Below are 24355 nucleotides of genomic sequence, written 5' to 3' on the forward strand. Positions count from 1 at the left end.
AGTTAGGGGGGCTCTGCATACACAGAATTTTATTCTCTCTCAAGAGGACCTTAAGCTGGCCATACACGGGCCGATAAAAGCTGCCGACAGACCATGTCGGCAGCTTATTGGCCCGTGTATGGGGCCCCACGATGGGCTTCACCGATCGAGATCTGGCCGAAAGTCGGGCAGATCTCGATCGGATGGGACAGAAAATCCCGTCGGATCGCGGCCGCATCTATTCGTTGATGCGGTCCCGCGATCCGACCGCCCATTTGGGCATCGTTAGGATCCGATCGTTGGGCCGTAGGGCCCACGATCGGATCAGCCAATATTGCCCACCTCAAGGTGGGCATATCGGAGGGAGATCCGCTCGTTTGGCGACATCGCCAAATGAGCGGATCTCTCCATGTATGGCCACCTTTAGTTGCTGGTCCATTGGATGGAGATCTGTTTGTCTGGAGATCTGATTGGATGATGGTTCTAGCCCTCCCTGCTTATTTCACAGCTGTGGATACACAAACACAACAGTCACTATAAAGGTGGCCATAGACACACAGATAAAATCATAAGAAACACATTTTCGTACAATATTCGGTGCGAGTATGGTGGGAAAAGAGCCGACCGATATGGGCAGAAGGATATGGCTCGTCGATCAGACTGGATGGAAAATTCTGATCAGGTGCCTTTGAAGGGACCCAAACATTGGCCATTGTTAAGGTGGCCATAGATACAAAGATCCGCTCGTTTGGCCACATCGCCAAACGAGCGGATCTTTCCCCGATATGCCATTAACAAACATGGCTATATCGGGGGCAATCTGATTGTTCGGCCATATATGATGTGCTGTGGGCTCCGGCATGTCGGCACACGCCACACACAATCCGAAAATCGTACGAATCCTCGATTCGTACAATAGGATCTGTGTGTCTATGGCCACCTTTAGTGCTGAATCATCAGATACAGGTAGAATTCTATTGTTTCTATATGTATATCTGACCATTCAGCTCTACACGTGTGTATTGAAACGAACAATCTTTCTTGGTAACATCTTTTCCAAGAAAGATCGTAGTTGTTGTGTCTATGGCCACCTTTACACGTCATTAGGAATAGCTGTGTAGTGCATGTGTGTAGCCAATCATAAACCCATGTGATAGAACTCACTGGGACCAGTAGATCTCTATGGTGCCAATAAGTAATGGAAGGTCTCCTATTAAAGTTTCACATCAGCTAAGTAAAGGTGGCCATAGACGCAAAGATGTCGCCAAACGAGCTGATCTTTCCCCGATATACCACTAACAGGCATGGCTATATCGGGGGCCAAACTATCAGATTACGATGAGAGCACAATGGGCTCCGGCGGGATTGGTCGGGGCAAAATCAAACCTGTCCGATGGACCAAACGACCGATCTCCGCCGGACGAAAAATCTCGGGACTTTACACACACTGTCTGAAAATCGTATGTCGTATGGTCTATGGCCACCTTAAGAAATCTTGGGTTCTGAGACACAGTTGGCCCAGGAACGTTCAACTCCGATCCAGCCGTGAAGGTGCCAGATCAATAAATATAAATATCATGAATATTCTCCGTTATTGCTCGCACGATCTCTGTCGCTAGAATTATGGAGCACATTTGATTTGGGCAGTCACTATATCAGGGTGCCACGTTGCAAGCACAAGAGAGTAAGGACATTTCAGGGCAAATTTACTGAATTGAGGTTTTTACCGCAATGCAAGAAATCTGCATTAAAAACTCATGAATATGAATTATTTCTATTTACAAACTGAATTTAAGAATAAAAAAAAATGCTGCAACTAAAACTTCAAATGAATAAAAAAAAAAAAACTCAAGATCAAGTTCAATTAAAAAAAAATCAGTATGAAATTTGAAATGTTTGTTAAATGAGCCTACTCATTGGAAGCTGCCCAGACGTGCCATTGCTGAACTTAAAACGTTCTTTTTGGAATAGCCCAAGGATTGTTGAATAGACTTGTCCAGACTTGATGATGCCAGCAAAGAAATGGAGCTAAAGCTGGAGAAAGAGAGGACTTGTAATGACGTGTCCTATCATAGGCTCCTTCAGGTCCCCACAAAACATATTGGGGCAAATTCACTAAATGGCGAATTTTCACCAGCGAATGCTACACCACACTTCATGCAACTTCACCAGGTGTAAATTTGTTACCACTGCGCTAATTCACTAAAATGAGAAGTTGCGTCTCAGCAGCCGAACACTGGTGAAGTTTCGTTATTAATTCATCAGCGCGAGCATTTCTTAGCGATCAGTCGCTAGCATTCATTTCTGCCTAGCGAAAATTTGTTAGTACTCTGTGGGGAACATTTACTTAGCTCGAGTGAAGGAATAGAGGAAAAATAGTTTGAATTTCGAATGTTTTTTTTGGCTACTTCGACCTTCGACTTCGAATCGAACGATTCGAACTAAAAATTGTTCGACTATTCGATTATTCGATAGTCAAAGTACTGTCTCTTTAAAAAATTCTTCGACCCCCTAGTTCGCCACCTAAAACCTATTGAGGCCAATGTTATCTTATGGAGAAGGTCCCCATAGGCTTTCTATCAAATTTCTGATCGAAGGAATATCCTTCGATCGATGGAGTAAAATCCTTCGAATCATTCGATTCAAAGGATTTAATCGTTCGAACGATTATTCCTTCGATCGTTCGATCATAGGAATAGCGGTAAATCCTTCGACTTCGATATTCTAAGTCGAAGGATTTTACTTTGACGGTTGAATATCGAGGGTTAATTAACCCTCGATATTCGACCCTAGGTAAATGTGCCCCTTACACTAAGGTCAATTTGAATAGGCCGGGTACATATAGGTTGTATATACGTCTTTATTAGAGATGTTGGTGCAAATGCTTGAAGTGGCCACTTATTATTACACATGAAACAGACCCTCTAATGCCCTAGACATGAGCCCACCCTAAAACAAATGTGCCTTGCCCCTCAAATTGGTTAAAAAATACAAAAATCTTTAATATTTAAGACTTTTGAAGGCAATCACACTTTAAAAAAATTAAAAGTCGCCATCGTTTTTTACAACCTTCATGACTTTCCAGCATACGGGATCTGATGTCACTGATATAAAATTGAGGAGGATGAAGCTTCATCTTATCAGTTCGCCAGGTCTAAGGTGGCGAAGGAAACTCTGGCGAAAGAGGTAACGTTCTGTAAAAGTCGCAGTTTAATGAATTTGTGGAGTAACGACCATCCGTCTGATTGAAAATGTGCCTGGCGATAGGGCGAGAAACTCCGCTAGCAACAGACTCTTTAACTAGCGAATTGACTACGATTGTTAGTAAATAGGCGATGTCCCTGTGGACGAGATTTCTGGCGGATTATCACTACCAACGGCCACTTCACCCTTTATTAAATCTGCCCCTTTGATTTTCCAGGAAACAAAAAAATAATAAAGTTGACTACATTCTAAAACAGTACAATTTACCCTTTAAAGTGACTTTTGACCTCATACAAGGAACAGTCGTCGTGGTTACACATAAAGGTGATGGGAAGCGTTAAACGAGGCTCTACGCAGCTACAAATCCGGTCCAGTTAATAAACTCTGTTAACGAGGATCCTGTGAAACGCATCTTTCTAGACAAACACGTTATAAAGTGGAACGGTCTGAGATACGGACGGATTAGAAACACGACATGTCATAAAATCCAGGTATAAAAACGGTACAGCACATTACGTGTCTCTATCTCTAGGAAACGTTGACCAGTTTCACAATATTACATAAAATTGGCACTAAAGAGACCAAACAATACTGAAATCAGTCACTTATATAACAATGAAATAAAAAACACTTTTAAACAAGTATACAATGTGCACCTTAAAATTAACCTGTTAAGATTTTGTGCGAAACAAGCGAGACGCTACATTTAAGTGAAATCTCTCTTTTTTTTTTTTTGTCTGAGTTTGTGTTTTACGAAACAATCAGCAATATTCTTCAGAAGTGCGTTTCTTTCTCTGTAATGGCCGATATGTTCCCGTCACCTTTAAGTTTAGCGTCACAGTCATTTACTGTCGCGGTGCAGGTGCCGGCCGCCATCTTCCCCCTCATTTTCAGGTCTGGGCTGGGTAACGTCAAGCTCTTCAGTTTCTACAAAATGAAACAATGGAACGTTAGTGCAGATGAAAGACCATTATCAACCTGTTGAGGTTCTGCTGGAACCCATTAGACATAGGATGATACAGTCAATGTCAAATAATTCAGATCATTAACAAATGAACAAAGCAGTATTAGAGAAGTTAAACATGGATATATATTTGGAGTTGATATACAGTAAGAGAATGCACTCAAAAAAGGAAGAGTTCTCTTATCTAAGATTTCAAAACCAAAGACTCTTCCACTGGTGAGAAGTTGGCCATGGTGACCTTTTCCAACCATTATTACCCAAGTTCCTTTGGACATTGTGATGAAGGCTCATCTTGTTTATATTAGCCAACTTTCATGATTGAGTTCCCATCATCTTAGTTATTCTATCAACCCACATGTGCAACTTCATGTATGCTGCAGGCCATAAAATCCAAACCAATATTGTGCATGGCCTCTGCATCTTTGGCTGCACATTAGTGATGTGAGGTCCGGCCCGGTAACTGTGAGACCCACGGGTCAGGCAGGTTTGGGCCGACCTTGTGCACCTTTTACTGGACCTTACACTGCCGGGTGTCTTTTGTGATGTCATCGGCGGATCTGGTCAGTGCAGGTCTATAAATAGAGGGGGAAAGCTGGGTGTGGCGGGAGCGGGTCAGGGTGAAAATTTTCTCAAGCCACACATCACTAGTGCACATCCCTCCATGAATTTACGTACAAACTAACCAGAGTTTTGGGGATTTAGATATCATAGATAGTGTAATGACTTGCATGACACACCCTCTCCTTCAGTTGAGTCTAAAGCTAATGCCAGATGGAACTGAAAATGGGCCAGCTTAAATCCAGCCTCTATCATCCTCTATGCTGGCATTAGGATCCTCTCCTTCCTGCACCTGGAACAATTGTGTCAGCCCAAATAAAGGAACACGTGGATGAGTTCAGCATAGGGATGCAAAGATTTCTTTGTTGAAATCGTCTGCCCGTGTCTGCACCCAGGCCGACAAAATTGTTTCAGGCCCAGGAAGGAGAGGATGCTAATACCAACGTAGAGGCAGATTCACTTAGAACAGGGGTCCCCAGCCTTCTTTACCCATGAGCAACATTCAAATGTAAGAAGAGATTAAGGGCAACAAAAGTATGAAAAAAATTCCTGAGAGGGAAGAAGCCTACAGGAGGTTCTGCTTGGGCAACCAAAACTTGCCTGGAAGCCTGGAATTGAAAAATAAGCACCTGCTTTGAGGTCACTGGGAGCAACATCCAAGGGGTTGGAGAGCAAAATGTTGCTCATGAGCCACTGGTTGGAAACCGGTGACTTAGGAGACACCCGGCAGGAGAAGCACTGCGTATCTTGACAGCGCTATATAAATAAATGATGATGATGACATTTGGATGGCTTGTATTTATCAGATATCAGAACAGAATGATGCACCATCTCCAAATGCCATTTTTGCTATATTTCCCATAATATTGATGAGAGATGCTGCTTCTCTTACCTGTAAGAAGCTGCCTTCAGTCTTCCACATCTTGATTATAATCCACAAAGGAATACACACCATGGACGAGAGAGCCATCATCCACCCTATGCCGTATCCCCAAGCAGGATATGTATATACATTATTGTATTTCAGCGGCTTGTATTTCACCAAAAAAAATATGAAGATGCTCTGAAAGAGAGACATATTTTTGTTACAAGCTAGTTAGTTAGTTTTTGCCCAATCCCTTTACTACGGCCAAGATAGATACCCTACATGGGCTGCTTGGCTCATAGGATACTTCCATTAAAGGAACAATGTTCTTCCATTAAAAAACTTAACTGTGAGCAAATTAGAAACTGGAAACTGGAACCTAAAATCAGCATCACAAACTCACAAGGGGAAGAAAGAGGACCCAGGGTGCAGAATACTATTGCTCTAATGAGCTACAATCCCTGCTCCCTGTTTGTATACAGCTGAAACAATAACATGAGTTGAATTGTCAAAAGTTGAGCATTTTTCCTAATTGAAAAGTTTGTCAGAAATATGCTAATTTTCTGCACTCATACAACTTTTTTCTCGTTTCAAACTGTTTATATAGAACTTCACTGAAACATCACTGGTTTTTCAATAGCAAATTATTCCCATGGAGCAGGATGAAGAATGTTTAGGGGAAGAAATTGAGAGAAAAAGCACGTGTATAATTTAGTAGCCATGAATAAAGTTGTTGAATTCATTAATGTAGGATTAAGTAATATTCCTAAACCTGATACAACTATATCAGATAATCCAATAGCAACAGAACTGGTGCAGGTGGTGAATTTATACATTGTCTCCGGTCTCCGTGTAAATAATTCTCATGGACCTGAGACCTTTACTCTTGGGCTGTTCTGCTTGTTCCATTGTCATAACGTTTGCCTTATCCCCCAATACATTGTACAGCTCGGCTTTATCATTTTATTAGGAATAAACAAAAGATGTGAAATCTGGGGTACAAATCATAAGCGGAGCATCAGGTCCAGCACATGGACCCAAACAAAACAGCCTTTGTCATTTGTAAATGTTTAGGCTGACCAAGTCTTACCAAGATTATTTCATTTAAAAAGTATAATGTCATTTTTTTATGTACAAAGCTGGGTAAGGAAAGTGAGTGATGGGAAGGAAAATTTAAAGGATAAGATAGTTGACAACATAATAGTATGAGTTTGTGCCAGCAAGGTTTTAAGTATAGCCGATCATGACAGACTAATTTAATTCCCTTTTATGAGAAGGTAAGTAGAGACCTTGATTCTGGGATGGCAGTGGATGTGATTTACTTAGACTTTGCTAAAGCATTTGATACAGTGTCACACAGAAGGTTACTGGTTAAATGAAGGAATGTTGGCCTGGAACATAGTATTTGTACCTGGATAGAGAACTGGCTAAAAGATTACAAAGGGGCAAATTCACTAAAGTGGCTAACGATAGCGCAAATTCGCCAGCGTGACGTCTTTTCGTTACTTCGCTGATTTACTAATGGACACTGGCGTAAATTCGCTAGCGAAGTGGACCTACTCTAGCGCTACTTCGCACCCTTACGCCAGGCGAAGTTGCGCTATGGCGAAGGGATGTAACTATGCTAATTCACTAACTTGCGGATTTTCATGAACGTTAACTCTTGCGCCAGACTTGCCTTCGCCAACTGAGACCAGGCGAAATGCAATAGAGTAGATAGGGATTGCTTCAAAAAAAGTTGAAATTTTTTTCTAATTCCCAAAAAACGCTGGCGTCTTCTCCTTTTTTAAGGGTGATAGGCTGAAAAAGATCATACATTTTTTTGGGGGTACCCTCCTTCCCCCCTACATTTCCTAACATATGGCACCTAAACTATATAGTGGGCGCATGTGTAGGGCAAAATAACGACTTTATTTTATGAAGTTTTCCCAGCTTGTGTAATGTAATGTATTTGCTGCTACATATACGTTCATTTTACTTTAACTTCACGCTGTATGCTATCGCAACTTTGCGTTGCTTGACGAATTAACGCTAGCGCAACGTCGCTACCGTTCGCCTCCCTGAGCGCAACTTTGCATTTTAGTGAATTTGCGTAGCGCTGGCGAAACTATGCCTGGTGAAGTGCGGCCGGGGTGTGTCGAAGCTATTGCCGGCGCAACATCGGATCTTAGTGAATTTGCCCCAAAGAGTGGTGGTAAATGGAACATTTTCTAATTGGACCAGTGTTGTTAGTGGAGTACCGCAGGGCTCTGTACTAGGTCCCTTGCTTTTCAACTTGTTTATTAATGACCTGGAGGTGGCCATTGAAAGTACTGTTTCTATTTGTGCAGATGATACTAAATTGTGCAGAACTATAGGTTCCATGCAGGATGCTGCCACTTTGCACAGTGATTTGTCTAAACTGGAAAACTGGGCAGCAAACTGGAAAATGAGGTTCAATGTTGATAAATGCAGGTTATGCACTTTGGCAAAAATAATATAAATGCAAGTTATACACTAAATGGCAATGTGTTGGGAGTTTCCTTAAATGAGAAGGATCTTGGGGTCTTTGTAGATAACACGTTGTCTAATTCTGGGCAGTGTCATTCTGTGGCTACTAAAGCAAATAAAGTTCTTGTATAAAAAAAGGGCATTAACTCAAGGGATGAAACATAATTGTGTCTCTTTATAGTTTCCTAGTGAGGCCTCACCTGGAGTAATGTAACTAGGGGGGTGCGGGGCCCGGGTGCAGGCCAAGCAGTCCCCCCCCCCTCCGGAGGAAGATTTTAATTATATGGGTAGATTATCAAGATTTTCAGTAAAAAGACGCTTGTGAGGGGACATGATTACTTTTTATAAGTACATTAGAAGGCATTATAGACAGATAACAAGAGATCTTTTCTTCCCATAAAATGGATCACTGCACAATGGGTCCCCACTTCGAACTAGAGGAAAAGAAGTTTCATTTAAAGGAACAGAGTAGGGGGTTCATCACAGTGAGGACAGTGAGGTTGGGGAATGCACTGCCGGGTGATGATTCAGTTAATGACTATAAGAGGGACTTGGATGATTTCTTGGACAAGCAGAATGTACTTTTAGGTTATTACAGAAGGTACTTACTGCACAAATTCCCGGGGTGAAGAACATCCAACACCATTTTATTAATACAAAGGGGCGATGTCCAATCATATCTTCAATATTATCATAGAACCTATCGCTTCCTGTAAAAAGAAAGAACATCTTAAGTCATCAAGATTAGAGGGAATGAGGGATAATAATTGTGCAATTCTCTCTCTGAATAAAATAATTACAATTAGGGATCAAGAAAGACTTTTTTCCATTCTGTGGCACCCGGCACTGATGTCCCTTTGGTTTGGACCAGGTCAATGTACATTTTGTTGTTGTCCAGTGGTCAGTGTTGCACTTTAATAGGTATAGCGAATATTGGACAAATACTGTATATAATAATAATTAAAGAATTGCAACAGAAATTCATTAGTCTGACACACTACATTATATTGTCTTCATTTTTTGGTGTTACTGTTCCTGTACAGGAATTGTTCAGTATAAAATAAAAACTGGGTAAATAAATAGACTGTGCAAAATAAATAATGTATCTAATATAGTTAGTTAGGCAAAAATGTAAAGTATAAAGGCTGGAGTGAGTGGATGTGTAACATAATAGCCAGAACACTACTTCCTGCTTTTCAGCTCTCTTGCTTTCCACTGATTGGTTACCAGGCAGTAACCAATCAGAGACTTGAGGGGAGGGCACAAGGGACATAACTGTTGCTTTTGAATCTGAGCTGAATGCTGAGGATCAATTACAAACTCACTGAACAGTTATGTCCCATGTGGCCCCCCTTATAGTCACTGACTAACTCAGAGTTAGAGAGCTGAAAAGCAGGAAGTAGTGTTCTGGCTATTATGTTACACATCCACTCACTCCAGCCTTTATATATTACATTTTTGCCTAACTAACTATATTAGATACATTTATTATTTTGCACAGCCTATTTACCCAGTTTTTATTTTTATACTGAACTGTTCCTTTAAGAGATCCAATATAAACCCTGACACTTTCACCTTCATTTAGTAACATAATCTTTGAGCAGTGCAGTCTGCAGCTTTAATATGCAGGAGGTTTCTCTGGTCAGATTACATTGCCTCCTGCTTGTCAGAGCTGTGCCCAGCCCACTGGGAGTGCACAAGGCCAAGCCCCTCCCACAAATCAGTCTGACACTCTGTAGAGCACAGAGAAGCCAACGTTGCAGAACGATGTTGGATGAACCTCTGCAGCCAAGGGATAATTTAAATTAAAGAATCCAATACTACCAAGTATTATAGACATTACATCCAGCTTAGAATGATATGTCAGGTCAAGAAGAACCAGTGAGTGAGTCATCAGTATTTCAATTATTAACTGAGCCTCAGAGACTAAACATGAGAAAATGAATTACGTGTAAATCTTTAGCTAATTAGTCAGATCCGCCTTTCAACTTGGTTCAGTTTCTAAGAAATAAATTTACTAAATTATTTGTACAAATGTTAACTAGAGTCAGTATTTCATAGAAACATCATCTTCTGTACGTCTGGTACAACTGTGGGCAAAAGAATTCCGAAAATTATACAAATGTGCCAACATAACTGCAGAGATACTGTATATTGTAACAGCCAGAGCACAAATACTGTAAGCACTCACCCCAAATCCTGCACCCCCAAATGGCCTTTATACTGGGCCCCCTTAGCTCATAACAAGGTTACAGATATATAGAAACATTGGGGTGTCACCCTGCTATAGTTCCAGGGGTACCCAGGGTACAAATAAGCACTCACCCCAAATCTCCCCCTAACTGACCTTCAGACTGGGCCCCCTTAGCTCATAACAAGGTTACAGATATATAGAAACATTGGGGTAACAGTCACCCTGCTATAGTTCCAGGGGTACCCAGGGTACAAATAATCACTCACCCCAAATCTCCCCCTAACTGACCTTCAGACTGGGCCCCCTTAGCTCATAACAAGGTTACAGATATATAGAAACATTGGGGTGTCACCCTGCTATAGTTCCAGGGGTACCAAGGGTACAAATAAGCACTCACCCCAAATCTCCCCCTAACTGACCTTCAGACTGGGCCCCCTTAGCTCATAACAAGGTTACAGATATATAGAAACATTGGGGTGTCACCCTGCTATAGTTCCAGGGGTACCCAGGGTACAAATAAGCACTCACCCCAAATCTCCCCCTAACTGACCTTCAGACTGGGCCCCCTTAGCTCATAACAAGGTTACAGATATATAGAAACATTGGGGTGTCACCCTGCTATAGTTCCAGGGGTACCCAGGGTACAAATAAACACTCACCCCAAATCTCCCCTAACTGACCTTCAGACTGGGCCCCCTTAGCTCATAACAAGGTTACAGATATATAGAAACATTGGGGTAACAGTCACCCTGCTATAGTTCCAGGGGTACCCAGGGTACAAATAATCACTCACCCCAAATCTCCCCCTAACTGACCTTCAGACTGGGCCCCCTTAGCTCATAACAAGGTTACAGATATATAGAAACATTGGGGTGTCACCCTGCTATAGTTCCAGGGGTACCCAGGGTACAAATAAGCACTCACCCCAAATCTCCCCCTAACTGACCTTCAGACTGGGCCCCCTTAGCTCATAACAAGGTTACAGATATATAGAAACATTGGGGTGTCACCCTGCTATAGTTCCAGGGGTACCCAGGGTACAAATAAGCACTCACCCCAAATCTCCCCCTAACTGACCTTCAGACTGGGCCCCCTTAGCTCATAACAAGGTTACAGATATATAGAAACATTGGGGTGTCACCCTGCTATAGTTCCAGGGGTACCCAGGGTACAAATAAACACTCACCCCAAATCTCCCCCTAACTGACCTTCAGACTGGGCCCCCTTAGCTCATAACAAGGTAATGTATCACTTAGAACTGTACATTCTGGCAGATAAAGTCAGGGTTCCATTCCCGGCACTGTCATAACCTTATACTTGTGTGGCCCCTGGAATGTTTCCCATAGGACCCCTTTTGCTTTCCCCTCTGCTCTGTCCCATGCTCCATCATTCACATCTCTCTGTGTTTTACTTTCTCTGTATTGGAAGAATGGAAAGTGGCACCAAAGGAGAAGGAATCAGAACAAAATGACCCGAGGACTCGGAGTACTTACCATAAACCCAGCCAATACAGATGCACTCAAACACGGCTACAAACAGCAGACACATTCCGCTCGCTGCATACGAGTCAAACAGCTGGAACACGTACATTCCACCCTGAATAACAGACACAATAGGATATAAGTGGTATTAGGGGCCCCACACCTGTTGTTATAGAGGAGTCAATGGATTAGAGTTTGTCTTTCATTTTATTGAAGGTCTCCTGAGCCCCAAGGAAAAGGCACAGTTCATTTATTCAGCTACTTTTAAAACTCTATCATGTTCCATTAGATGTTGCATATTTAGGGAGGCCAAACCTGCCATTGGTGCACAACGGGGCAGTTAAGGCCCTAAAGTAAAAGAAAAGGCTAAAATTAAAGGACCAGTAACATCAAGGAGAAATCGAGCGCTGCACAATGGATCGTCGCCCTGTTGGCTTTTCTGAAGAGGAGCGAATTTATTCGAATTGGCGCAATTCGCCGCCAGCGAATAAATTCACGAAACGCCCGCGAAAATTTGCGGCAAAAATTCGCTGGCGTCAATTTTTTCCCCGAAAAAACGGGCGCCGTCGTCAAAAACGGGCGTAAAAAAAACGGGCGCCGGCATCAAAAACGGGCGCCGGCATCAAAAACGTGACGCTGGCGCCGTTTCGCGAATTTTTCGCAGTTTCGCGAATTTCAGAATTTTTCTGCGAATCGAAACGGCGCAAATTCGCCCATCACTAGTTCTATACAAACAAATTTTTTTTAGATTTTTTTTGATGTTACTGTTTCTTTAAGTACACTTTATCAAAAAGCTCTATATAAATACACCAGTAACCCCTCAAAGTAATGCTGCTCTGAGTCCTCTGTCAAAAGAAACAGCACATTTCTTTCCTTCTATTGTGTACTCATGGGCTTCTGTATCAGACTAACTGTTTTCAGCTTAAACCTCCAGGGCTAGGGCTTGAGCATGCTCAGTATGCTCCTCTCTCCCTCCTGTTATCTGAGCCCAGAGCTATGAGTGAGCAGGGAGAGTCTCAGGCAGGAAATGATGTCACACCAAGCTAATATGGCAGCTGCTATACTAAACAAACATAGAGAACTTCTAAAGCTGTTTACTCAGGTATGGTAAACCATTCAGCAGAATAAATATAGACTTATAGCTTTCACTATTGGTGGCAATAAACTGCTTCATTAGCTTTCCTTCTCATTTAAGCTCAATTACTCTAGGTGCAGGTCTTTGTACTCCAGAATGCAATTCTCCCATAAATGCCTGCATTCATCTAGCTGTATACAGAAGGGGGTTTATATGTGAGCACCCCCTTGGACACCCCCTAGCTTGTGCATCATTTAGATATGCAACCTAGAGGGCACGATATAAAGAATAGACAATGGGGTCCAGTACTTCACTAGGGTCTCCTGAAACCGTATACAGGAGTCCAGCCTTAATGAAAAGAGCTCTGTCACTTGCCACTCAAGTTAGTACTAGGGGGGAAATTAAATAAAAACTTAACTTTTATTGTGACTAAATAAATCTAAAATAACGAAAAATGGGGTTGATTTAAAAACAGAAAATTGATGTTCTCAAACTTTGAGATCCGTTGCAGGTCTGGTGAGGTCCCAAAGTTGTGGAACTGAGTATTTTTCTTATTAGACACTTTACAACAAAATGTCCCAGAGAATAAATCGAACACATCAAATATGAATGGCCAAGGCCAGTGGGGGTAGGAAGGGTCTCACCTCAGTTAACATTATAAGTCCAATAAGATAAGACACAATAGAAAGTGCCAGAATCAACAGTTCTCTCCGGTAACCTCTTCGGAAAATCTTTGGATACATGTCCACGACGGCAGTCACCAAACTCTCCACACAGACAAACTGCCCAGGTCAGAGACAGAGAGCAATTAGTGGATGTTAATTAGTGACAGGCACATTGTTTTATCAGTGCACAGTCTCACCTGACTATCAAGTCCAAGGAAGATGAGCATCATAAAGAAGAGCGCTGCCCAGAGAGGAGCAAGAGGCATCATGGTGACGGCTCTAGGGTAGGCAATGAAAGCCAATCCAGGACCTGGAACACAAAGCAAAGAGCTTGGACGCCACTGGAATGAGAAGTTGTCATGAGAAGAAGCCATGAACTCCTCACAATGGGAAGTGTCAATGGCAAATTGAGATGTTCCAATTCCTTTTTCACAGTGAGAAAACAAAGCCGTCAGTGTTGGCTGCACCAAGGGGCAGGGATGGCTCTTTCGTAAGCTAAAGACAAAACAACTCCGGGGCTTGTATACAAAGGCAGGGCTTTGCTTGATACTACGTGTATATGCTCTTCTATGAGATAACATATGGGTCCTTCTATATACACTGTGATGTAACATTAGGCAGGTTATTACATGTCAGGTGTGGGTGCAACTTGCAGTGCTTCCCAATCAAGTGTTAATTATCAATGCAACTGATTAAACACTGAGTGTGTCACATGCCATTGCAGTTCTGTTGTGATACGGGAACTTACTGGATTTATTTCTGAATGTTCTAAGACAAGTTGACTCGTGTTTTTATTTTTAGCCAAAAAATAGTAGTGGGTGAATCGACTTTTTGTAATGGGTGAATCGACTTTTTTGTCCAAATGCATTAAAGTCTTATGGTGACTTTTTTTTGTCTCTGCAAAATTTCGTCTTGGCGACTTTTTTGTTTCTGCAACAGTTTTGTCTTTGTGACTTTTTTATTGTGCCAATTGTTTTTCAGGAAACGCTGGATGGGAAGTAGAATGATACCAATAAGGGGGAGCACTGGATGGTAAGTAGAATGGTATCAATATAGGGAAGGACTGGATGGGGAGTAGAATGATACCAATAATGGCAAGGACTGGATGGGAAGAGGAATGGTACCAATATAGGGAAGGACTGGATGGGGAGTAGAATGATACCAATAATGGCAAGGACTGGATGGGAAGAGGAATGGTACCAATATAGGGAAGGACTGGATGGGGAGTAGAATGATACCAATAATGGCAAGGACTGGATGGGAAGAGGAATGGTACCAATATAGGGAAGGACTGGATGGGGAGTAGAATGGTAACAATAAAGGGAAGAACTGAATGGGAAGTGGAATGGTACCGAAAAAGGGGAGCACTTGATGGGGAGTAAAATGGTGTCAATAAAGGGAGGCACTGGATGGGAAGAAGAATGGTGTCAATAAAGTGGACACAGGGTGGAGAGTAGAATGGTACCAATAAAGAGGAGCACTGTATGGGGATTAGAATGGTACAGCTAAAGGGAAGGACTTGATGGGGAGTAGAATGACCGAAAAGGGAGGCACTGGATAAGGAGTATAATGGTACCAATAAAAGGGGGCACTGGATACTTGGGTAATAAAAAGTCAGGCTGTGGGAACCATTGATAATTAATATGAGGCTACAAAAGACACAGTAATTGTGCTCTGCCTACTTTAACAGAAATAAAATGGGATGATAGAAAGGTGCTGTGTGATCAGATGAGACAGTATTAAAATGGCATTTTTACTCTCCTGTCAGTCTTTTGTTGGTTGGAAATTGTTAGAGAATAAAGAAAACCTACACAACCAAAGGCACACAGGCCATTTTGATGGTTGGTTTATTTAATGGCAATGGGAGATGTGTATTGTATATTATTTTTATCCCATCGGAAGCCTCCATTGAGTCCAGTTACTGTTGCCATTGGCTGCAGGCAGGCACTTTCTGATCCCATTGGAAGATCAATAAGTTATAGATCCCAGGGGTGCAGATAAATAGTTACATACTATGGGACAGTTTTCCAACAACAGAAAAATGTCACATGGTCACAATACTCGTCATCTGCGTCATTGTGAAGAGAAATAAACCAATAGGATTGTGTATGACTTGTACTGAATCCCTTATACGTGACATGTTGTGCCCAGTGTAGTGCAGCTTGGACTAGTTAAGTGCTCATTATTGGGTCAGTATGGGTGCAGGACAGCACAGTCTGACAAGTCTTGGAGAAGGGATCATTACCTTTGAAACTATATAATGTTGGGGTACCCTAAGGATCTATTTTGGGACCCCTTCGATTCTCAGTCTCACTGCTGGTCTTGGTCAGTGTAGGTATCATTACTATGCTGGGTTTGAATCAGATACCTCGTATACTGCAACCTGTTGCATTATCTCTTCTCTATCCAGGAGGGTTTGAGGTAAAGCTTTACCCTGCTCTGAGGTTCCAATGGCTGCCCCTGGTGCTGTTAGCATTAACTGACAGGTACAGCCTATCCCTAATGTTCTCCCTTATTTAAAGCCATTCTGACCACTTCATAGGTCTCTGTACCCGTCGGTCACCTGGCTGGGCTAGCCACCCAGTCCATGTTCCTGATTTCCGAGTACCCTGTCCTTGTTCCTCCTGATTGACCCCTTTCCCTTGCTGGTGTAATGCTATAGTAAACGGAGTGGCACCATACTCTAATTATAAGCTTTACCCCTATAATTAATATCCAGGGGTTGAGCCCTCGCAATGGTGTGGAGGCAGGGTATTGTACAACTGTAACGGAGTGCTGTGCATAATAATTGGGCACCAGTGGTTCTTGAAGCTTAACCAGAGAACATATTTATTCAATAGAATAATCCACATAGGAGTTCACATAAGAATGAGCAGTAACATACGCACCAATGGTCAGTGTTAGTCCCACCAAGGGAAGAGAACTTACACAGCGGCAATGAAGGTACACTAAGCTTTCAGTCTTTACCCTAAGTGGAACCTAAGGGAATCTCTGCCTCCCTAAGTCTGTACATTTAGTCCCTACTCTGAGCAATTAGTACAGGGGATCCTAATCACATTCATACTCCTTATAGGAGCCTCAGGCTGCTCAGCTAAACAGCCTGACTATCTGTCACTCTTAGAGTGACCTATTACAGTGAGTTACCTATCCTTACTAGACCTGGCCTGTCTAGGTCCCACTTTACCCTGCCGGCCTGCTTAGGTAAGGAGATGAACAAAATGGCCCTGAGCACATGGCTGCTCAGGCTTATATAGTATAGCATAGTGCACAGTACATGGGGCATAGTTAACTGCAGGATCAGGAAATAGCCCCCCTTCTTAACTGTGTTTTAGGACCCCCACTTGGGAGTCTATACCACCAGGGAACTGCCTGTTAAATAAAATGGGTGGCTAATTTACCAGTCCCATACTTTGGTATCTCCAATCCATGTTCCTGATTTCGGAGCACCCTGTCCTTGTTCCTGATTGCTGGGTAGGCACCCTGATTGTGAACCTGGTTCTGATCCTGATTCTGGACCCTTTCCCTTGCTGGTATCTGTGTTAGTATTTTTACCTGTCTCAGGACTTTGGTTAAACTATTCCTCCAGAGCCAGTAGGTTGTTTATATTATTATCTTGTTTGTTCCTGTACAACGGTAGTTGTTCACTTTATTTTGGCTTAATAAACTGTATGTGGGCTAGCATCCCTCCAATCTCCTTGCCAGTCTAAAGTTTAGCCCTGTGGCCCAGATGGTCATTTCTATGTAGGGTCTGGGCCACCGGATGTGACAGCAGATCAGCTCTTTTGGGTTTACTGAACGAATCTACCTCTCCTCTCCAGACCTGCCTTCTAACTTACATTGGTGATTGTGTAACTCTCTTTATGTCCTCTCAGTGCATAATAACATGCATGGACAATGCTGAACTGGTAATCTTCCCAACTTCCACCTACTTATCCTCTGGACTCCCATCCACTCTCACTCCTAGAACTTCCAGGCCTTCAAACTTTCCCTTAAATCTCAACTCATCATCCAAATGTAAAATCGAACCTACCTTAGCAACGTTACCAGCACCCTAAGCCCAATTACTGCTGCAGGTGTAGGATCACTAACAGGTAGAACATTGAGCTCATCTTGGAGCACAAGGAACCGTTTCTTTGCTCACCTCCCATGTGTCTTGGTACAAAATGCCCAAAAACATGGCAGCTTGCTCTTTGGTTACAAGATTTTAATGCTGCCACTGTTTTCACTTACCTGACTCTGCCACCTCGGCAATTGGCACCCCTTGTTCATAAGCCATAAATCCAAGTACAGAAAATATTGCAAAACCCGCAACAAAACTGGTGCCGCTGTTCAAACAGCAAAGTAAGACGCAGTCTCTGTAAAGACAGAAATGAATTCCACTTAGATTTACTGTATATCTGTTCCTATATATTTGGCAAATGTTTTATACTGTATGTTTAGGCAGGTAATGGTTTTTCTAACCTTTGTTTCCTGGAGGCTTTTAGCCAGTGAAAGGTTGGGGCTGTTTTGACATTTGGGAGGGGAGCATTTTCAGTGGCAGTTCAATAATTGAACAGGGGTGTCAGGGTTCTCTAATCTTTAAAACAGGGGACCACCACATGTTTTGTCTCTTTTGTACCCACTTACTGGAGGAGGTGGTGCGTTCAAGAGGTCGAGGTGGAGGTAACCCCCTCTTGTGACCCTTGAGCATCATCGCTCCCTTCAGCCAGTGAGCTGAAACTATAGAAAGCCGAACTAGGGGTAGGCAGGTAGATGAGATGTGTGCCCTATAGCCCCCCTCTGTTGCATCCTAGGTAAGTGTCTAGCTCTAGTTGGGGCCCTGCAGTATAGGGACTCAAGCAGTCCGGCTCACAAATAAGAGATATGAAGGCCAATCAAGGTCTAAACCCATTTTGCAATTTTAAAGGAGTCAAACTGGAGTGAGCATCAGACTGTGTGTGTCTTTCCTATGGATTATATAGAACAGGAGTCCCCAACCCTTTTTACCCGTGTGCAACAATCAGATGTAAAAATATCACTCCAACTTGCAGTACAGCAGTAAAGAGTGACTGAAGTTTATCAGAGCACAAGTCACATGACTTGGGGCAGCTGGGAAACTGACAATATATCTAGCCCAACATCAGATTTCAAAATTAAATATAAAAAAATCTGTTTGCTCTTTTGAGAAAATGATTTCAGTGCAGAATTCTGCAGGGGGGGGGGCAGAATTAACTGATGTGTTTTGAAAAAACATTTTTTTCCCATGACAGTATCTCTTTAAAGGTGAACCACCCCTTTAATAATTGACATGAAGCATCTATACCTGTAGCAGTTATTGTTGTAATTATTGTAGCTGCCCAGCGCCGTCAGGCACCCCAAGCAGATGGCGTAGGAGAAGAAGATTTGTGTTCCCGCATCGACCCAAACCTGTCGGAGGAAAAGCAAAGTCAACGTTTCAGTGTTTCCCAACAGATCGAGATCAGAGACAAGAGAAAAGCAAAAACGATACAAAAATCAAAGGAAAATAAAGGGCCCCGTTGACAAGTGCTGGTTTCTCACTATGGCGGCTTTGAACATTCCGAGCTTTGAGATGCCGAGTAAAAGGCGACCTACATACGGAATAACAAGCGGAATCTGCTTCACGACCTGAAATGTGACTCCTGGAACACCAGGGCAAATATGTTCCTTAATAAAATGGAGTTAATGTGACAGATCCCCGCACTGCTCCGTGTGGAACATCAGGACGGATTAAATCCAATATATTATTATTATTATTATATCCAACACTGGAGCCCATTTCATTGTATTTGCCACAATAAAGATCAGACTCCTGCTGCATGTGCCCCGGGCTAGCAGTCAAAGCTCCGTCTTTTGTCACAATCTGAAATATTTTTGGTAAAGAAAAACATTCTACACTTGTCTAAAGTGTTTATTTTCTCAGAACTGATCGTGGGGAGGTGTAAGACTTATGAAATAGGGATTAGGGGTTCAGTTAAACGTTGGATCAGCCTTTACTGGTCCACTTGGCACAGGGCGTCTATACAGGGGCAACCTCATATAAACACAGTCAAACTCATTTACACCCGAGCACAAATGGAAAGCGACATAACTGAGTGTGGATTGACTCAGGAGAGTATCCCCTTTTATTCAGCCACCAAATAGAATATTTTGTGGCTAAATAAAAGGGGATACTCCCCAACTGCATTAACCAGTGTGTGTGCGGATCCGTTTTCTATACACATGCGTTGCTAGGGGACCCAGCCGGGTCAACGGAAGAAACGCACCACCAGCTGCTGGATTGGTGAATTACAGGTGTGCGGTAGGAGAAATTACATTGTATCTGTGTATCAGGCCACTTTCTCATGACGACACGTCATTCTGTGGATTGTGGCAAAGGCCGGAGGGGCTGCTGTTTGATGCCGGTTTTCTTTTACATTTTACATCCCCATAATGAATCCAGTCCAGGCAATGGCATGTGCACAACTGTGGGGTCTATACAAGGAGAAACACAATTGCTCATTTATCTTATAGGCTGCATTGATATAGAATTCCCAGAATTAGGCTGATTCTGAACTTGTATTTTTAATGTAAAGCAGCAAACTGTTTTGGCTTTGGATTGAGAACAGGTGGTAAGAAATAAACCATTCGGAGAAATGATATCCAGTGGCCTCCATGGGGCAGCACAGCCGGCTGTGTAATATGGGACGTTGCCAGTGAATCAGGGAAGAACCCAAGTTAAACAAATCATTTCTAGAGATAGAAACCACTTCACTATTCCAAGAAGCTCATATGTGACTATTATCATTCCGACATGTGAAAATGGTTTCCATGGCTGTGAAACTTCTCACTGGTTTTCCCCGGGTTTCAGCACCGCTGCTTAGAAATAAAAACATGGCTCATGAATAGGACTCGGTGAGCAAAACTATTATCTATAATCCAGTAAAGAGAACAAAATTAGATAAGAGAAAACTACATTGAGGGATCAGTCACTATGGTGCTTTATAGGACTTTACTTTATTAAATCACACACAATCAACCAAGTGTTTATGTTCATATGTCATTAACGACTCTAGACCCGGGTGGACTGGGCTGACGAGACACCAGGGAAAAACACAGGGGCCCCACTGTCCCAGATTGGCTCCACACAACCTGCCCCAGCTTCTGTCCTGTCTCTGAAATCCCCAACACCTGATCATATAAAGAAATGACATGCTTACAACAGGGCAAGGGGAGAAGGTGGGCAGAGGGGGATTTGCAGCTGGGGAAGGGAGCCTGTGGGGGGCAGGGGCCCTGATGTGGGCTCAGACCCCCCCCCCTGTACCCTGTTAGTACCCTGTTATTCACAGTTCAGAGTTATCTCTATCATTCAGACCACAGAGTTTACCTCCACATGAGCTTCACTTCTGCACTTTCTCCAAACTCTGCTTCTCTCGGGCACAGTCACAGGATCCTTGCCTTTCTCTTTCATACTCGGGCACTACAGGTCCCTTGGTTTTCTGTCTCTCAACCTCAGACAATTTCATGTTCCACAGGCACCTTTCTTCTCTCTCAGACTCTAACCCTAAACCTTATACACTCGGAGGAACCAGAACCCACAGGTATTGGAGAACATCCCTTTTACCTCTACCAGCAGCTCTACCTACAGCCCCATCAGTTGCACCGTGGGTACTTGGTAATACACCCAGGGTTACATAGCTAGAACAGTGCCAGGCGTAGCCATCTGGGCATCCTAAACAAGCTTGCCAGCTACCTCACCCCCTGGCGCACACAAACATGCATGTGCAGTGACATCACAGTGGGAGAAATGTAAGCTCATGGGCGAGGTGATGCAATGGGGGACAAGCACCGGTCATGAGAATCACTGTTGCGCCTCTCCTGCCTACCCCTAGTTCCCGGCCCTGATCTAGAAAAACTGAAAATATTGTTTGTCAAACAAAACACTTTCAGAATACCTCAATGTTTCATTCAATAAAAAGATGAAAACGACACCACCTGCAGCACAAAAAGATGCAACATCCCTTGGAAATAGCAAACTCAGAGGAACTGCACTGGAAACAGAATCCAAAATAAGTCCCAGCCAACAATATACTCAATAGAGGGGTCATTTACATTAACCTGGGTCACAAGCAATAAATGTTCCTCCCTGAAATAGGCTTTTATTATATGCAACTCTCTCGCTGTGCCCTGAAATATGCCCTCCAGTTCCCACAGTTTAGGGATAAGTGAGAGCCACATTCAAGGACAAGGCAACAGGCACAGAGCACCATGTATTTAAGAATTCCGCAGCTTAATGGGGGCTGCTAGGGGCAAACTTAAAGGCATGGATCTTACTATTACATGGCTACTGAACCTCTGAGTTGGTACAATAAGCTCAGCATATACACAAGACATTTCTAGCATTTTAATTCTCCTTTAATGCCCACATGTTGTTGCAACCTCTATGCTTATTCCCCTGGCCTGGACTCTGGGCTTCATGCTTGAGTTTGCAGACAATATTAGGTGACATTTTGGCTAAACTGCCTGTTCAATGGTTTATACGGTTGGTGCAGATGTTGTGTTTGTCGGCTGAGATGTCTCTATCTACTTGGCTGCTACAGGAGATCCCTGCAAATGACAGCACAAGAGGTTTATGTATTTTAATAAACTTTTATGATTTCCTCAGAGCTGAAATATCTCCATTTGTTTGTGCTTGGGATGTGCAGCCTTTCAGCGGAGCATTAGAAGTGCATTTGCCGTGCACCAGTGCTTCCCATGGCTTCCGAGCTGTCATACTGAATAACACACAGCCCATTACATCTCCGGGCTTCACCACTCGCAAGGAAAACCAGCGTCTTTTGACAGACAATCTCTTTAATAGAACTGGAAGCCAGCAGAAATCATAGGTCAACTGAAAAAAAGTGAGTGCCAAGATCCAAGATTCCAGGCAGGAAAATAATCTGTAAATGTAATTAAAGAACAAGGGGAGGCTGTGAGGTTCCTACTAGGGGTTTGTAGGTGCACATTATAGTATATGTAGGACCGCCATCAGAATTAGAGGGCCCTGTACAGAAAAATTTTCTGGGTCTCCCTACAAGTTATAAAAAACAAAACATTGGTGGCCAGGACCCCCCAAGTAAAAAAAACCAAAACATTGGTGGCCAGGACCCCCCAAATTAAAAAAAAACAAAACATTGGTGACAAGCCCCCCCCCATTAAAAAAAACCTTGGTGGACAGGCCCCCCCACTTAAAAAAACATCAGCGGCCAGGGCCCCCCTACAAGTAAAAAAAAATAGTGGCCAACGGTTTAAAAAAAAAAACCCATTCGTGTTCCAAGGAACTTACCTTTCTTCTTCCTCTTTCTGCGGCGTTTGACTCCTACTTCGGCGGAGACTCTACTTCGACATGGCACGGCTCCTACTTCACTGCAACTTGGCTCTACTTTGGTGCAACATGGCCCCTATTATGGCAGCTCAAGGGGGCCTGGCTAATTAAGAAAACGGATCGTGGCTGGGCCCCCTTAACATATAGAAGCCATCAGGACAATTGTCCCCCAAATGCCCCCCTGATGGTGGCCCTGGGAATATGTACAGGTGCTGCTTTGTTTCAAGCAGGCCCAGTGCCAACAATAAATATTATGGCCGAGTCCAAGTAGTCCATGGGTGATGCTTTTGGCTGGAATGATGGGCAAATATTTTATTCCTGACTAACACCAAAGGGCCCCATTGTGTCCTACATATGTGCAATCAATATGTTCTATCTGTTTCATTTGTCTGCACTTTCAGCTCATATCCCTGGCTATCCTGAGACTCATAGTCTTATCCCTGGCCATCTTTAGACTTTTAGTCTCATCCCTGGCCATCCTCAGACTGATAGTCTTATCCCTGGCCATCCTCAGACTTGTAGCCTCATCCCTGGCCATCTTCAGACTTGTAGTCTCATCCCTGGCCATCCCCAGACTTGTAGTCTCATCCCTGTCCATCTTCAGACTTGTAGTCTCATCCCTGGCCATCCTCAGACTTGTAGTCAAATCCCTGGCCATCCTCAGATTGTAGTCTCATCTCTGACCATCTTCAGACTTCTAGTATCATCCCTGGCCATCCTCAGACTTGTAGTCACAAATCCCTGACCATCCTCAGATTGTAGTCTCATTTCTGGCCATCTTCAGACTCATAGTCTCATCCCTGGCCATCCTCAGACTTGTATTCAGATCCCTGGCCATCCTCATACTTGTAGTCTCGTCTCTGGTCATCAGCAGACTTGTAGTCTCATCCCTGGCCATCCTCAGACTTGTAGTCTCATCACTGGCCACCCTCAGACTTGTAGTCACATCCCTGGCGATCCTCAGACTTGTAGTCATATCCCATGGATTTATAAAACGAGCCTGTTCTTGCTCTTCTTGTTCTGATCTGCTCTGACAGTCCTACTGGGATCCATAGAGGTTGTTTGATACTTCAAGCACAAAATGCCTGATCCGAGTGTATCCCTAGACTCCATGCATTGCTAATAGATTTGGGGGGAGTAAGACACTGGTATCTGCCCAGGATGTCCCAAAGGTGAAGTAGAGGTGGTTGAATGGGAACATGTGGCCACACACAGTCACACCTTTAATTTTTCCCATGGAAATCAATTGTCTCCAGGAGATGAATCTGTAAAATATGAGTCCTCTCTTTAAGTCCAGTTACATGGTTGTTTAGCAAAGGTCTTCACGTTGTGCTACAATGTGGGCGTTATTTATCAAAATCTGAATTTTTTTATTATCTGAATTATTTTATTTCAAAAAAGTCCAAACAAAAACTAAATCCATGATTTCTGCTTATTTATTAATAAAAAAGCACATTTTAATGGGATTGGGGAAAAACTTGGTAAACTAGAGTGAAAATTCATATTGTACTTTTTATGGGATTCTTTTGCCGAATTGCTC

General features: G+C 43.0%; 1 protein-coding gene across 1 annotated transcript in view; it reads right to left on the minus strand.

Annotated features, from left to right (window-relative positions):
* Window positions 1-3358: 3358 nt before the first annotated feature.
* Window positions 3359-24355, minus strand: part of LOC108704403 (sodium- and chloride-dependent GABA transporter 3-like) — an 88858-nt gene continuing 67861 nt past the window's right edge. The window contains exons 8-15 of the mRNA XM_018240934.2: window positions 18778-18881; window positions 17706-17830; window positions 13673-13785; window positions 13455-13592; window positions 11748-11850; window positions 8670-8770; window positions 5598-5768; window positions 3359-4110 (exon numbers count right to left, since the gene is read on the minus strand). Of these exons, the coding sequence (XP_018096423.2) occupies window positions 3958-4110; window positions 5598-5768; window positions 8670-8770; window positions 11748-11850; window positions 13455-13592; window positions 13673-13785; window positions 17706-17830; window positions 18778-18881 (1008 nt within the window). The 3' untranslated portion in view covers window positions 3359-3957. The remainder of the gene's footprint in view (window positions 4111-5597; window positions 5769-8669; window positions 8771-11747; window positions 11851-13454; window positions 13593-13672; window positions 13786-17705; window positions 17831-18777; window positions 18882-24355) is intronic.

Source organism: Xenopus laevis, chromosome 4S (assembly GCF_017654675.1).
Source record: "Xenopus laevis strain J_2021 chromosome 4S, Xenopus_laevis_v10.1, whole genome shotgun sequence".
NCBI classification, from domain to species: Eukaryota; Metazoa; Chordata; class Amphibia; order Anura; family Pipidae; genus Xenopus; species Xenopus laevis.